The sequence below is a fragment of the Lissotriton vulgaris genome, chromosome 11, assembly GCF_964263255.1.
Source record: "Lissotriton vulgaris chromosome 11, aLisVul1.2, whole genome shotgun sequence".
Taxonomy (NCBI): Eukaryota; Metazoa; Chordata; class Amphibia; order Caudata; family Salamandridae; genus Lissotriton; species Lissotriton vulgaris.
The window spans coordinates 1,085,262,979-1,085,280,020 of record NC_141699.1 but is presented as its reverse complement, the minus strand read 5'-3'; the positions used below and the strand labels follow the sequence as shown (position 1 = coordinate 1,085,280,020).

The 17,042-nt window shown below is 42.3% G+C and overlaps 1 protein-coding gene across 24 annotated transcripts in view; it reads left to right on the top strand.

Annotated features, from left to right (window-relative positions):
- LRCH3 (leucine rich repeats and calponin homology domain containing 3) overlaps positions 1 to 17,042 on the top strand; it is a 345,591-nt gene that overhangs the window by 191,106 nt on the left and 137,443 nt on the right. For all 24 annotated transcript variants that reach the window (XM_086944592.1, XM_086944588.1, XM_086944587.1 and 21 more), the window contains exons 7-8: positions 7,060 to 7,153; positions 11,773 to 11,893. In XM_086944592.1, the coding sequence (XP_086800718.1) occupies positions 7,060 to 7,153; positions 11,773 to 11,893 (215 nt within the window). The remainder of the gene's footprint in view (positions 1 to 7,059; positions 7,154 to 11,772; positions 11,894 to 17,042) is intronic.

Below are 17,042 nucleotides of genomic sequence, written 5' to 3'. Positions count from 1 at the left end.
CCCTTCCAAAACCAGGGGGCGGAAGCCTATCTGTTATATCCGGCAAGGCTGAAAGTAATAAGGAAGGGCTACACAAGGATGTTCACATCAGAGATAAAAGCGGGGGAATACCTTGAAGAAATCTCGGAGTTAGGTATGAGAAGAAAAGAGAATAGAACTAGAACTCCGTCAAAATCCCCAACAGCTAGTCCACCAAAAACTCCGTAAATATTTCTCCAAAAACTAAGACAAACTAATGGTAATCAAGAAAGCAAAATATGTAAAGTATACAAAAGTACAGTCAATAGATGTGGGTTCAGGGTGGGGGAGAGTAGCGACTCTGCAGACTACAGGGGCCACACATAGGTCTGCTAGACCTATTTGCCTGTGGTAAGGGGGGGGGATCCAGAGGGGAGGGCGACGCGGGGTGGAGGAGGGGGGGTGGTAAGGCACTCAGGTGATGGGCACAGTCACAAGTTAAAGCACAACACAGGTAACAAAGGAAAGAAGGAAATGATGATTGAAGTGTTTATTAGGTTTTTGTTTAAAAAGGAAATAAAGAAGCAACTGGATAAGGGGAAGGTGAGAGGGGAAGGGAAAAAAACAGATTTCGAATGACTTGTAAGATAGTTTCAGTAAATATTTGTGGGCTAAATGACTTAAATAAAAGGCTTAAGACCACTGCCTATCTCAAAACACTAAACCCGGACTTAGTATGTCTGCAAGAGACACACATTGAGGATTCTAAGGCTTACCTACTAGAACAGTTAGGTTTTAACGTACTAGCAAAAACTAATCAGAATACTAAGACAAGGGGGGTGGCCATCTTAGGTAAGAAATACGATACGCAGGTTAAAAGAAAGAAGGTAGATCAAGGGGGTAGATGGGTTATAGCTGAACTGGTATTTAGAGGGGAGACTCTCACAGTTGTCTCGATTTATGGATCTACAGGCGATGACCCTGAGATCTTTCAATATCTGGACACAGAATTAGCACAGTGGCCAGAACCAATAATAGTATGCGGGGATCTGAATTTACATGATGCAGATAGTAGTTTCTTAGATTATGGAAGGATATATTCAGGTAGGAAAAAGAGGACTTACAGAGCCCTAGCAGAGATGGTAAGGAACAATTCGCTAAATGATCCTTGGTTAAAATGCCATCCTAATTTGGATGGAAGTACCTACTTTTCAGCCCCCCACCAAATATTAGTTAGGCTAGACTATTTTTTAATTTCAGGAAGTCTGATGCATAGTGTAAAGGTAGACAGGGAACCGAGGATCATCTCGGATCATAGCCCATTAGTCTTAACGGTGGTAATGGGACAAAGGAGAAATAAGGTAATAAGTCAGTGGACATTTGATAGGACACTACTACAGGACCAGGGCTATAAGGATAGAATGAATATCTGGATAAAGGAATATTGGGAGATAAACAAGGGTACAGCGCCATCAGGGATAGTCTGGGACGCTTTCAAGGCCGGGGTAAGGGGGGAAACCCTCAGTTTTGTCATCAAGATGCAGAAAGAATCAAAAGCAAAAACTGAAGGAAATATTAAATTACTGAGGGAAGCAGAAGATACACTCATCACAGCCATATCTTCTCACTCTCCGATAGACCAAATTTTATTGAGAATAGTAGCTCTCAAAGCGGAAGCCCTGGATGAGATGGCGAAAAAGACAGTGGAGAAATATATGGCAAACAAAGAAAAGGCCTATGAACTTAATGAACGGGTAGGACATATACTAGCTGTGCGAGCTAGGCAAAGAGAGGGAATGGCTGATATTAAAGAAATTAAGAATAAACAGGGGGATATTGTGAAGGAAGTTGAGCAAGTTAGAGAGGTCTTTAAACAGTTCTACAAGGAACTATATGCACAGGATGGCCAAGAGGATGAGGAAGATATAAGAGCTTATCTCAGTGAAATAGAGCCGCCGGAATTATGTGAGCAAGATAAAAATAGTCTAGAAGAGACTATACAGGCGAACGAATTGGTGGAAGCCTTGGGGGATCTACCAGCTGGTAAAGCAGCTGGCCCGGATCAGTTACCAGTAGAATTTTATAGAACCTTTAAACCAGTACTGCTAGAAGAAATGCTTAATGTGATGTTATTAGCACAAAAGGGTGAAGCTGTACCAGGGTCATGGGGAGGTGCAGATATCATTGTAATTCCTAAAAAGGGTAAACCTACAGACCTCCCGGGCTCGTATCGCCCCATCACGCTAATGAACGCAGATGTCAAGGTGTTCTCTAAAATCCTGGCAAAAAGGCTAGCGAGGGTAATCGAAATGTTGGTAGCTCCCACACAGCATGGGTTCATTCCAGGAAAGGGAACAACACAACACACTAGGCAAGTGATTACGGTATTCGATGCTGCAAATACGTTAAAAGTTTCTACAGCTGCTCTGTTTTTAGATGCTGAAAAAGCATTCGACAGGGTTTCCTGGAGATACTTATGGGAGGTACTGAGATGGAATGGGATAGGGGCAGGATTTGTAAGGGCCTTGCAGACTCTCTATATTAACCCATCTGCCAGAATAAGGGTCAACAGAGGACAATCAACTGAAGTCAAAATCTTTAGAGGGACAAGACAGGGGTGTCCATCTTCACCCCTGCTGTTTGCTCTATATTTAGACCCATATATTCGGAGACTGGAAAATGATCGACAGATCCCGCCATTAGTTATTAATGGATGCAGATTTAAAACGTTAGCGTATGCCGACGATGTGGCTATTTTGACCGCACAACCTATAGTAGCTATTAGAGCAATCGAAGCTGAAGCGGGGCGATTTGGTCAATTTTCAGGGTATAGCCTGAACAGCACTAAAACTCAAATTATTAAAAACCAGTGGAAAATGTGTAATGATGATAGAGTGGTAGAAGCTGCAACCTATTTAGGGGTGAGAATAACAGCAGAGATTGATAACATTGTTAAAAGCAATCTTGATCCCTTGTTGACCATCGTAAAAAGAGACTTGGAAAGAATGAACAATTTACATTTATCACTGGTGGGTTGCACAAACATTATCAAAATGATGATCTTTCCTAAGTTCTTATATTTTTTTAGGGCCATACCACTGTTATTTGAATATAGTTGGTTCAAGAATATAGAAGGCATATGTGATAGATTTATTTGGGCCCACGGCAAAACTCGGAGAGCGTATAGATATATGACGTTACCTAGGGAAAGAGGGGGATGGGGCGCACCTGATTTTCACCTATACTATGTGGTTACTGTATTGCAATATATACAAGGGTTAATTGGGGGGAAGTTTGATGATGAAAGAATACAAGATCTGTCTACAAAGATTTATACTGTCGTATTAGGACCAAATGCACAGAATTGTTTTTTAAAATGTACAGAATACAGCTACTTCAAGAGAACGAGGTTTAAAACTGTTAAGGCTGCAGTTACGATATGGAATGCTTTCTTAAAAAAAGTTAAAATGGGCAGATATAATAGATATGTTCTACTGTTGAATAATAGTTCGCTCCCGGGGGAGATTTTTGCTGATCAAACTATGATAGATTGGGCAGCGAGTGGTATTACGCAAATTGGGGACTTATTTGATCAAGAAGGCTTTAAGCAATTTGCAGATCTGAGAGAGGCATACGGTATAGGTAACAGGGGCTTCTTCAAGTATCTACAGATTAGAAGTTATTTAAAGAATAAATCTGGAGGACCAGTAGGCTTTAACAAGGTTGAAATAATGGAGAAAATTAGGATGTCAAGGGATTGCACAATTAGGTCTCTGTACGCAGCTCTGCTGAAAGAAAAGCAGGACGATTTAGAGAAATATAGTACAAAGTGGGCAGAGAAAATAGGGGTTGACTGCAATCGCTTTATTGAATCTCTAAATTTAGGTCGCACGATCTTGAGTGCTGCCCCTTTGCAGTCTCAACATTACAAGACATTATATTTTCTCTACTATACACCTGAGAGGATAGCAAAATGGGGAGGGAATACAGGTATAAATTGCCCTCGATGTAACGAGTTGGAAGCTGATAGCATTCATATCTTTGCAATATGTCCACAACTATTTTCTCTGATCAAGGAGATAGAGGGATTTTTAGAAAGATCTTTGGGGATCATAATTCGCCTCACACCTTGTTGGATTATGTTAGGGGTAGCTGAACAGAACCAAGAAGAATTCGCAGACTTTCTTTTTGTAGCAATGGCAGTATATAGGCTGACAATAGCCCGGGCTTGGCTAGATAAAAATCCCCCTAAATTTCAAGACTGGTTGGCAGCCATGTTGTATGCCTTTAAGGTTGAGGAAAATGTCTATGCTCGGAAAGGAAGAAGAGGAAGAGAGTTGGGGAGGAGAATATGGGAGCCTATAAGCAAATGGAAAGAGAAGCAAAAGCAATAAAAAAAAAAAAAAAAAAATATGAAGGAGATGTATAATTATGGTTAGGAGTCTGATTAATGTATGATTTATTATTGTTTAAGTAGATATGAAGGGCTAAGGGAAAATGTGGTAATAACTAACCTACTGCAAATTGTGTAAAAGCTATGGTGTAATGTTAATGTGCCTTTGTATATATAAGAAAAATAAAAAATTATTAAAAAAAAAAAAAAGGGGGGGGAAAGGTTGTGCCCTGCTTTACTGTGCCCATCCCCCTGCTTTCCTTTCTCCAGCCCTCGATCACTCATGAACCTAGCGACAATACATGCATGAAATGTGGTTTGTACTGGCTCTGAAAGCGCTCTGCTGTCGCTGTGATAGGAAGAGTTGGTGCCTGCTCTTAAGTACACTTGGCAGGTTTCCACCTGGCTCCAGCCTGCGGTCTCATTTGTCTGAAGTGATAAATCACAATCCTGCAGATATGCACACACCTTACACATGAGCAACCTGCCCCAGGCTCTGCTTCCCTGGGTAGAGGCCAGTGCTGGGGAAACCCTAGACCCACACGGGCTGAAAGGCTTGAAAGACACTTGCATCAACTCTCTTCGTTTCTGTAAAACCACCATTTATAGAAATCTGTTTGTATCAGCAGACCTCATCTGTAGCTTGGGAGAATGTTAATCAAAGTTGGTGAACTGTTGAATTCCTATGTCGGTCTCTGCTGCCTGCCTGTAAAAGGAGACCCTTCCCTGTTACGGTCAGTTTTCAGAAAGGTGGTGCATGTGTACTGCAAAATGTATTCTGTGTCTGCGAATAATAGGGCCAGCGCCCTCAAAAATTGAATGTTCCTTCTTAAATTGTGAGCAAACCCAGAGAATCCTAAATGTTTCACCTTTTAAGATGGGTTTGGTGCAGCAAGAGTACTTTATGGAAGCAATTACTCTTTCAGTTACTTTTAGATTAGTCTGTTTAAAAATCTTCTTTTGAATAACCCATAAGGCACTATATCGCCCTATACAAATTCTAAAGCACCATACAAACTGCACACATGGTGCGGAAAAAACTGCCTTTCGATTGGCTAGGATGAGGACATAGAACTGAATTTTTATAGTTCTGTTTTGAATTTCTAAAGTACCCCATGTTAGACAGGGCAGCACTAACAATTGGAGATGATGCTCTCCTTTAGTACAAAAATGATTCAGAAAAGGGGGTGGTGATGAACAGAGTGTCTGAATTAAGCAGACCACTCTTACCCAGTCCAAAGATCAGGGCTTGATCCATCACCGTTTTTTAGCTCACTGCACCATCCCAGCTCAGAAATTGGCTACATGCAAATTAGTCTGACCCTGGCCCAGTGCATCATGGGAACAGGGCAGACCAAACTACCAAGCCAATTCTTATACTGGGAAGGAAACAAGCTACCGGGGACCGGTTTCTGGCATTTCAGCCGTCTTCGGCCCGGCTTGCTTGAATCCTGATGGTGCAATGAGCTAGGGACTCACATCTGAGTATACCCTTCCACGCTTATGGTGGACAAAAATGATTCAGAAAAGGGGGTGGTGATGAACAGAGTGTCTGAATTAAGCAGACCACTCTTACCCAGTCCAAAGATGAGTCCCTTTCTCACTGCACCATCAGGATTCAAGCAAGCCGGGCCGAAGACGGCTGAAATGCCAGAAACCGGTCCCCGGTAGCTTGTCTCCTTTCTGGTGAAGAATTGGCTTGGTAGTTTAGTCTGCCCTGTTCCCATGATGCACTGGGCCAGGGACAGACTGATTTGCATATAGCCAGGTTCTGAGCTGGGGTGGTGCAGTGAGATAAATAACGGTGATGGATCAAGCCCTGATCTCTGGACTGGGTAAGAGTGGTCTGCTTAATTCAGACACTCTGTTCATCACCACCCCCCTTTTCTGAATCTCCTTTAGTACAAGTCATGCGTGTGAGATGATCTTGGCGTTGTTAAATGCAACGCAGATCCTGCTTTTCATTTTCGACAGAAATAACGGTTATAAGATATATTTTGTATAGATATAATGTGAATGTGTGTTGCTTGCACACAGTTTTCTAGGCTGTGAAATGCACATTCAAGATGTTTTGTTCATAGGATACAGTCTCTCTCTCCATCACATACTGTTCATGTTACTGTTACACAACTGCTTTCTGGTTTTCATCCATTGTCTCTTAGATCATCCGTAGTTTGACCCAAGCAAGGTGGAGTGTTTTGATCAAGAATCAGAAAAGTTGCTGGTTTAGAACTTCAAGCACTGGGCGGTTGTCCTTCTAGCTTTAATTGAGCTGTCACTGATTTTAAGAATTGTGAATCCATAACCTGTCCTGTAGCATTTTTCAGGACTCCTCTGTCACACCAGCTTTTTCTTATTTTTCCTCCTTCCCCTGCACTCTAGTTCCTCCACATTCCTTAGAGTCCTCAGTTATGTGGGCATTCACCCCATTCTCCGCCAATAGATTGGATAATCAAACTTGTGGGTTCATGTGCAGAGAAGAGACAGTTTGCGCTCTTGCATGTTTTCTGAGGTGCTTGGCACATACGTGGAAAATATGGAGAATATAATGCTAAGTTAAACTCCTCTTATCTGGGGGCTGTGTGGAATTGTGTGTGCCTTGCAGATTTGACTTCACTGAATAGATATGTTGATGAGCAAGAGTGATGCAGCTCTAGTGCCTGTAGACCCTACATGCATTATAACGAGTATTCTTTTCTTCTCTACAGTACGGAAGAAACGTACTTGAGCCGTCCATATGGAGCGCTCGACTCTGGCTTCAACAGCGTGGACAGTGGTGACAAACGGTGGTCTGGGAATGAGGTAAATGTTGCCAAGCAAAGAGCCAGATGGTGTTTGTTGTGAACTAGCAAAAAAGTGAAAACAATCTGATGAGATTGCTCTCCTGACTTGGTTTCCATAAAACCCCTCACCTTTTGCTTCAGGAAGATGAGGATGGGGGGGGGGGGGGGGCGGGGGGGGGGGGGGGGGGGGGGGTGAAGTTTGCGGTCCTTGGCCCTACTCCTTGGCCACCCCCCTCCCGCACCCCCCCCCCCCCCCCCCCCCAAACGTTCGATCTATCCCACTTTACCCTGACTTCCGTAAGGCCTTAAAAACCTATCTCTTCCTGCAAGCATTCCCAGCCTAGTCCTCCCATAGCTGCTATTTGGGTTCTAAAAGTCCTTAGCGCCAAGAAACCGCTAGGTAAAAGCGCGCTTTATAAGTGTTTTTAAATTCAAATTCCATCCCAAGACAGAATCATACCTTGATATTGTACTCTTCTCAGTGACATGGCCTGTAATGGGCTGAAGGGTTGGGATTCTATGAGCCTGTATGAAGTGGTTCTTTTAGGAGAAATCAAGTTGTTCATCTCTAGAAGGGAACACTTTTTTATGACTCAAGCAAATGGCGATACCAGTATCATTAAGGTTACTTTTTATGATCATCTGTCTGTTCCCACATGAATCCCCTGCATCGTATCACAACTCTGCTTGTTGCTCCAAAGAAACACATCCGTTTTGTTTTAGAGTTGTACTACTCCTTTCCTTCTTTGCTGTTAGCCAAAATGAAATGGATGCATCTAATAGAAATAATTCACAGAAGTCATTCGGATGCTCTCCACAGCACAAGGAGGGCATGGCTCTTCAACTTTCTAGAGTTCAGTATTTGCATCCTCTCACAAAATCCCAAAGATGTGGAAGAAGCACACCATAATTATCTCTACTATCACGCATCCGTCCAGTTCGATAATATAATTCATGTTGGAACTGTCCCTCTTCTAAGATTCCAAACCGATCACCACAACAGTCTTCCCTTTATTTATCAAATAGTAGATCTGTATTGAAGAAATATGTCTTAAAAGCACTCTATTAGCCCATTCCGATTTGTTTTCCTTTGCCATCAGAACTTTATCAGTGTGATTCTAATTTATCCCATGGTGTGCAACATCCCACACGTGGATTTGTAGTGTATTTAGTCTAATTACTCATTGTTTTCACAACCTCCACTCAAGTGTTGAGAACCTCAAAAACACAGCTTGGAAGCGTCCTTAAAGTGATGTGCCATTCATCATCATTCCAGATATTATTCTGAACTCCTGTCTGTGATTTGAAAGCGACATAAAAATGTCCATATTCATTCCAAATTAACGGATGGATGTTATCAACATCATAGGTTGCCATCCAGGTCTGAATTCCGTGAGCATGCAGCCTCTCAACATATTCTAGATGAAAGATCTTCTTTAGCAGCAAGGAGAAAGTGGTTCTGACTCGAAACGGTCTCCGCTCTCTCTTCACACTTGGAGTTTAAGACCTAAGCAAATTGGTATTTGGCACAAGTGGTGTGTTTGCAGCTAGACACTCTTTCTGTGAAGTTGGTCTTTCCTTGACCTGCTTTGATTTAAGTGCCTTGGGTATTTTCTTTTCTTTGATTCATAACTTTCTTAATGTTGCTGTCTCGTTGACCAATGAGTGATAAACTAGGCACAATGAATTTGGCCTAGAGCTGTTTGTTTTGATGCGTCTTGTGGGCATAGTTCTCTTCTAGGCCCCCTTTTGCTGCTATATTTAAATGATCTCATGAATGCTTTTCTTCAACACTTTTTCTTCTGTGTAGGATTTGAATTTGGAGTGATGTTTGAGACCATGTATTCTTTGTGCAGCTGCTTACTTTGGAGATTGTTTTGGGAGGGAACCTATTTACTTGTAGGTTTGGGGAACTACAGGCGCATTTCTCTGGTTGCACCACTTTGACCCGTCTCAAGTAAACTCATTTGTAGGGTTGTTACTGCCTTCTTCCCAAATGTGGTATCTGAACTCTGTTCATCAATCATCACTGAAGAATTATTTGCCCTATTGTTCCCTCATCCCGCAACGCTAGGGTAGCAGTTGCACATATTAAATGCAATGAAAGCCTCACACCTGAATGTCAAATAACTCCTCCTGGGACAGAACAGCTAATTCTGGATTGCCAGTTGAAACCACTGGGACAACCCTTTCTACCTCTAGCCTCAGCAGCCACAGAGGGTGCTCCAGCAATAAAAAGTACATTCTTGGAGCCATGTTGACTTTATTCAGGTTTTGATCCTTACCTTTCCACCATTTTTTTTTTTAGCAACGCATTGGAAGCCGTTGAGTGGTAAGGGTAGGACAAAAGTAACCCAGTTATGGATTTGGGTCAAATTGTGCATGATTTAGCTCTTGCCACCTGTGAGATTTTGGATAATTGAAATACATAGCTTTAAATGCTCAATCGAATATTACAGAAACACAGAAAGTAGGTGGGGTGTCCTGTAGCTGTCATAGGAACCTTATTTTCTTATTTTGTGACATCCGTCTGGTAATGCATCCTTTCAGGTGGAGCCCTTCTTTGAGGTGGCTTAGTTACGCTTACACAACGAAGTGTCGGGTGCTCCCCTGTGATCCCTGATATATGGGAGTAGGAATAAGGAGGACAGCACAGTGGTAAAAAGGTGCATGAAATTTCAGTAGTGCATACATGGAGTCAGAACTTAAAAACAAGTAATCCTTGAAACAATCTTTTGACAAGCACATGCCCAGCATTAAAGCTTTTTTTAAATCTTTGTTTATCAGCTATATCATAAAACAGTGTAGCCATCTCCAATTGTGCACTTTCTAAACAGTGGTATGCCACAAAAGAAGATACAGTAATTTAGCAGATTTAAGCTAATGTCAGCCCCATAATAGTATCCTCCACTCATCTGTCTGTTGCTTGCATGCTAGTTTTTGCAACTCGTAGTGTATACAAAAACATACATTTTAGACTCCTGCGTGTGATATGCTGCATCATCTGGCTCTGGAGTTTTTCTTGCATGGTAACTGTGTCAGAAACCTCCAGATATCTTTGGGCTGAGACGTCCTGGGCAGCAATGTGCTGTACAGTTCAGAGTTCGTATTGCACAGCGTTAAGTCACTCAGCCATGTTTCCACCCTAGGGTCAGCTCCCTAGCCCATGCCATGCCCTCTTGCCTTTTACCCAGCAACAGAGCATGGCATACCAACTTCCTGCTGTGTTTTTGTATCATGTTTTACAAATCCTATGAGTGCAAACAGTGCTCCTGCTTGTAATGTTAAATTGGTTATGTGGTTCAATGTTTGCAACAACCAAGTTCAATAGTCAGCAAGTAGATGGCATTTCCAGGCCAGGTGGATAAAATCTGCATCTGAGGTTACACATCCCTCACAATTAGTATTGCCTCTCCCACCAGATTTATACATTTTAACTGATGTGTAATTGATTCAGAAATTTGTAATGTATCCATCTGTATACCGTCTATACATACCACTTTAGTATGACGGTAAAATATTGTCCATCTGACAATTCCATTCCCATGTACCAATTAACTCTAGACAGGCATATCACTTTCATCATGACCCTCATAGTTACATTATACATCATAGTGATTGTTTTGGTAATGATGGAGCCAGCAGCACTAGGCTTAATAGTCTCCAGTCTGACGGCTCTTGGGCATATGTGGGAAAAGCCACCGTATGCAATGATAATTCTCATACGAAGTTTGGGAAGTGATACAGAAAAAAGGCTGAACAGAATGACACTAAATTAGGCAGAAAGTTAGATTGTTACTCAGAAAGCTTTCTTTGGTGATGCAGTGATCACTGGTAGCCCTACCTATGAGTGTATTGAAATCTGTTGCTCGTGCAATAACTGACTTAAGGAGTGATGTACGTAAGGTGTTTGCTCCTCAGAGAAACCTCTTTAATGCATTATACAATATTTTGAAGTAGGGCTCTGACCCAGTATAAATATACAGAAATTCTGAAATGGATCATATTGAACAAGGAAGCATTTTCAAGAAGGGAAAGTGTCAGCTTTCTCAAATTCACAATATTATCCCTAATTTGGTTTATTAGGTCCGAAAGGTTGTTATTTGAAGTGTTAATTAATTGTGGTAATGTTGATGCCCAGATTTCTGAAGCCTTTCTCATCCTTATGTAAGCGATAATCTGCACTAGATCCAATGGATTTGGATGACGGTGGACTAGTTCCAGTTTATACTGTCTGAATTGAATAAACAGCAGCCTGAGTATTGTGTATCACAGATTCGTTCACTATAAATGGACAAGCTCTTCCTAGAGCAATAAACCTGCTTCTCTCCATCCTTCCGCAGCATCCTTTGACCTAGATGATTCCTTCCTTTAACAGAAACGTTTTTTGAATCTTGTCTCTTTCAAAACCTCAAACTGCATTTTGAATAAAGAAGCTATTTGTGCATGGATATTTTGCATAATGCTGGTAGACCTCACCGTCTTCTATTCGGGGTACCGGCTCTCTTATTTTAAACGATTGCCGCTTTTGATAAGCAGCTGCCGTGTTTTACAGGCCAGTTGTTTGTCGAGCCACTTGGGATTCTATTAAAGGCAAAAACACATATATAAATGTATTCCTTTCTCTTCTCAATAAAGCCTACAGATGAATTCTCAGATTATCCCCAGCGAGTCGCAGAAGCTGCAAAAGATCAGAGACTACGGCGAGAGAGCCAATACTTGGATAGCAGAGGGAGTGTGCACCTCACCAATGGGGCAGGTAAATTCTGCAGTAGTTTGTTTATTGATACGAAATATCAAGAACTCTGAGTTTTAAAAATGGTCATGTGTTGCTGAAGGCAGTCTTTTGTATTTTTGTGCTGAGAGGAAATTATAGTAGTGTTTTTACTTCAAAGTCAGGTGGTCCTTTTTAGGTCTCGCAGACGTAAAAAGCAGGCGTAAGCCTGCTGTCTGCGAGACATCTTTTGTTGGCGTGTTCCGATGAATGTGAAGACAGGGGATGTGCACGAGGTTCCCATTCGGCGATTTCACCTCGTGGGCGCGCACGCCCAGCCGGCGCAGTGCACATCCCCTGTTCTCAACATTCACCGCAAGTCAGCTTCTGGCCATCGCGCGCGTACACAGACTGGCAAACTCACGCATGCGCACACACATTCCCACGCGCACACATTCCCCCCCCCCCCCCAAGGCATACACACAGGCAGGCACACACACGCATGCACGCACCCCCCTCCCCCACCACTCACGGGGCTCACACGCGCGCACACACACACATGCACGCAGCCACCCTCACTCACCTGGCTCTTTTGTCGTGACTCCCCGTATCTCCGCCGCATCGCCTGGCCTTGGTTGCATAATTAAAACTGCACCCAACAGCCATGCGCCGAAACCGAGTGGAAGCGGACGCCACGTCCCCAGCGCACCCCTTGCCTGTAGCAGCCGCCTCTGCTGACCCGGAAACGCTTCATCCGCTTCCCCGCCTCCGGTACCCGGATGTATTACATTTTGCTCCTTGTCTCAGTGGCAGGCATGGCAGACGCAGTGGAAGCACATCCCGGGGACGCAGACAAGCTCAGCTAGAAGTAAGCGGCAGAGTAGCAGGCTTGATATTTTTGAACCGGTAATTTTGGGAGCATCATTCACACGATTTATTAAATAAGGTATACTTTCAATGTTTGTTGAATTTAAAGGAACTCCGTCATGTCTTTAAAAGTATGCTGCTTTGTGTAAACTTTTTTACTTTACTTTAATGAGCGCGGCAACCGCTTTAGGGACACCGCACTCACATTTTTCTTTACTTTAATGAGCGCTGCGCCCTCTTTAGGGACACCGCACTCACGTATTTATTTATTTGTCACTCCACTTTTTTTTTTCATCGGATCCCTGACTCTGAAACCCAAAACGACCAACTCGCTCCAAGTTTGCAACATGCATTCGCAACATGCATCCCCCGTTTTAGCTGCAGGTGATATATTTAGTTTGGTGCGGGTGGGCTGTATTCTGCAGAGCGGGTTAGGAGATAAGGAGTCCCCTTTAAAGACATCATATGGTTCTCGTTTGGGAGCTGGATAGAGGTCAGGAGCCCTGCACGGCCGGCACATGGTGAGATCGGTCCAGTTACCCCACCACACACTATCCTGCCGGTCCGGAATCACGGAGAGATGGGGGCTGTGGCAGCCGGCACAGCTCTGCCACCACACAGTGCCTGCACGGGACAGTGGGAGGTAGCACAGCGACCCACACTCCCTACCCTACCTGCATGAGATGGCCGGATGGAATTTGCCGGCCCAGGTCTGTTACCACACACTGCCAGTACAGGCCGCGGCACAGAAAGCTGACCTGTCTGTCACCCCACATTCCATACCTGCACGGGAAGGGCTCCCTGCATTATGCTTTTACCGACTTTTTTGCCTGCGTACAGACACCACACGGTCTGCAGAGCCGCGCTCACTATTAATGACCAACGCATTTGCCTTTTGTGCAGTGTCCAGGCCACACAGCATCCACCCCACATCACCTGCTCCCTGCCCCCCCAAAGTGCCAACGCCGCCAAGCAGATCGGGGACTTCGCACCACACCGATATTACATACGTTTTACATACGTTTTTTATCCTTTGCTTTCCTCGACTGCCAAATTCGTTTGGTGGTTTTCACGTTGGCATGCTGATGTAATATTTTTTGCAGAGCTCCGGTTAATGACCTTGCAGCCCCTTCAGTCATATTTGACGTCTAAGTGATGCTTTTAGTATTTTGGCTTCCTCTTTAGCAACATTTGGGTATGTCCCCCATGTCATGCTTTGCCCAGAAACACAGGAAGTTGACCAGGACCTCAGATTGACGTCCCCCAAGCCACGGATGCAGAAAGGTATTCTTTCATGTAGATGTGCTTCTCATGTAAAGGGCTTTAATGCTTCTGACCATGTTGACGAAGGAACTCCAGCAGCAGTCTTCTGTCTTCTGTATGAAATGCTGGAAAACGTGGCATGTTTTGTGCAGAGATATGCTTCTCATGTAATGCTTGCTGACAGTGTTGACGAAGGAAGACCAGAAGCAATAGTACTGCCCTATACATGAAAGACTGGAAAAACGCAGCATGTTTTGAGAGAAGTAGCTTAGAACCAGGGTGACCGTTCATTTATTTTACACGTACAGAGAGTTGTAAGTTATTTCTAATAAAACAACATTGGCTTTGATAGCACGGTTGTGAGAGACATTTAAATCAGCATTTCCTTTCACCATATAAAGTTCATGCGTACTCGCAAAGTAAATGTTTTTTCATAGATGTATTATTTAAAAAAAGCAAACCGTTTTCTCGCTGCTGCTTTTAAAAGATATTAGTGTAGATTTCATGCTAGCCACGCCTATTTGCTTTGTCATCTCTAGCTTTCTGTTTTTTTTTTTTTTTTACTGACCACCACAAAGAACATATCTTCTGCAATGTAGAACTGCAGATGACATAACATTTTTTGTGCTCTCTATTGCTTTACGTTTGGCACTAGTATCTGCTGCGCAGAGTAAGCTTGTTATTAGATGTACTAACTTACACTTGAAGTTTGTGAATACTGAAGAATAGTAATCATACTCAAAACTGTAAACTTACTCAAATTGTAGATTACCTTTGTAAATCGGAGCCAGAATGTTCAGTACCGCCTTCTTCTCAAGCTTCATTCAGGCAGAAATAACAATACGGCACACTGTCTTGCAAAAGGTATAGAATGTTCTATGTAGATACCAATAAATAACCATGTGAGGCATTGGCAGCTTCTCCTCGTTGCACAGAGCATGCAACCAATCACGCACAGAACAGGTTCAGTATGGGGAAACTTATAACTGCTGAAGTTTCACTGATGGGCACAGTACACCAGTGCCTTTTTGATGGTGAGGTCCTTAGGGCCTCATATTTTGAACCCTCTCAACTATTTGTTGTGCACCTTTTATTTTTTTACCCTAATTTAGAATACATTTTTTATATTTTGCTAGTCATTAGATTGCAGTAGTTTACCTGCCTTATTCTGTACTACATACAATTGCAAATACTTTTTTTTGCATTCTGTGCAAGTACATAATACTTCACATGTACACATGCAGCACATACAGCAGGAAAGCTCTATGCAGCTGCCAAGAAACTTCAAACAATGAGTGACACATTCAGAAATTCAAAATTTCTTTTTAACCGATGGCAGAATGCATTCTGGAGTTTATACTTTCAGTACTCTAATTGCAGGTATGTGCCTAGATGTCCTGACATGGAAAATGAGGGAGCTCCTGTCACCTATGTGAACCTTCCTTCAAATGTAAAGCACACACGGACAGCAGTGCAAACATCTCTCCTACATCAATCATAGACAATAGGGGTACTAGCATCCTTTCAAAAGCATAGGTATAATTTATGGAGATGGCTGCTGGTGATGGACACCTGCGCTCAGTTTGGGGAGCAGCACTTATTCTTCATCATCAGCATTTGACCTTGAACAGCAGAGAAGCAAAAGATGAGAAAACATTGCCAAAGGGAGAAGCAAGGATGAACAAGCATTTGCAATGCAATAGGTCTCGCATTATAAAAAGTTTGAGATATTGGTGTTGCATTATTATTAGCAATGGCAATAGCTCACACTTTTTTAATCATGGTCTCCATCTATGCCGGATCACTGTCATTGTTATTTGTAATATCAATACATCAAACTCACGTAAATACAAAACATATTGCATTATAAATGCTATAGTTGTCACATTTAAGAAAGAAAAAACTATTGGCATTGTAAATGACAAAGCTATTAATTTCGCTATTTTCAAAATCAACTCATAAATAAAATAATTGTCATTTACAATACCAATACCTCAAACTTTCCTAATGCGAGACCTATTGCATTGCAAATGCTTGTTGCTTCATGGAAGTCTAGTAATTTAATGTGTACGCTTGAAAATATTATTTATTTAAAGTTTTATATAGTGCGAACAAGACCCTTTCGGGTGACAGCGATTTACAGAAGTGTACAAAAATATGGGATAGAACAACAAGACAAGTACAATATATAAAAAGACACTATATACAAAAATAGTTGTGTAAGACTAGGCAGTGATATACTTGTACAAAACCGAGACATAGGAGTACATGGACAAGCATAAGTCCAGGCCCAAGCATATTCCAGCGTGATAACTGGCAACAAACCGATATCACGAGGAGATAGAGGAGAGTTCTCAATGTAGGAGGAATATGTTGGCTAGTAAAATATTTACTTCCTTCCTGAAGATGTACGTGGATGAGTTGCATCTGGTCCTTGGAGATAGTCAGCTCCATATTTTTGGTGCATTTCCGGAGAAGTATCGGTGTATGTTTTCTTTTTCTTTAATTTTTGTGCCTTACGAAGTAGGGAACTATTGCTTCCAGGATATCTGCTTACACCCAATAGGGTCAGTTTCTGGGTCAGGTAGGATGGGGGTATTATTAAGCACACTTTTGTGGATCATACCAGCTATTTTGAAATAAATCCTGGCCTTGAAGGGTTATCATTGCAGTGATTGAAGGTCAGGGGTGATATCACCAGTTTTTTTTAGATCCGGTATTGAGTCTAGCTTCTGGACTCAAAGTAACCTTCAGATGTACAATTGAACATTTTGGGAGGATTTTCTTCTCTAAATGAAGAAATATATTGGAAAAATGGATCTAGCTCTTTGGGACTTGCTCTTCATTTATTGCACAGTTGTCATTGTGAGGCATATTTAGCTAGCTTCTCATTTGATTGAATGTTCTAATGAATTTGGTTCATTTGATTGTCTTTATTTAGGGACTGTGGGATGTGTTGTGCTGTTGAGGCCCTAGCAAAATTCATACAGTAATTCAGAGGCAGCCTCTTTTTAGTTTTATTTTGCTACATGAAAAAACATATGTTCACATGTTTTGCACACAA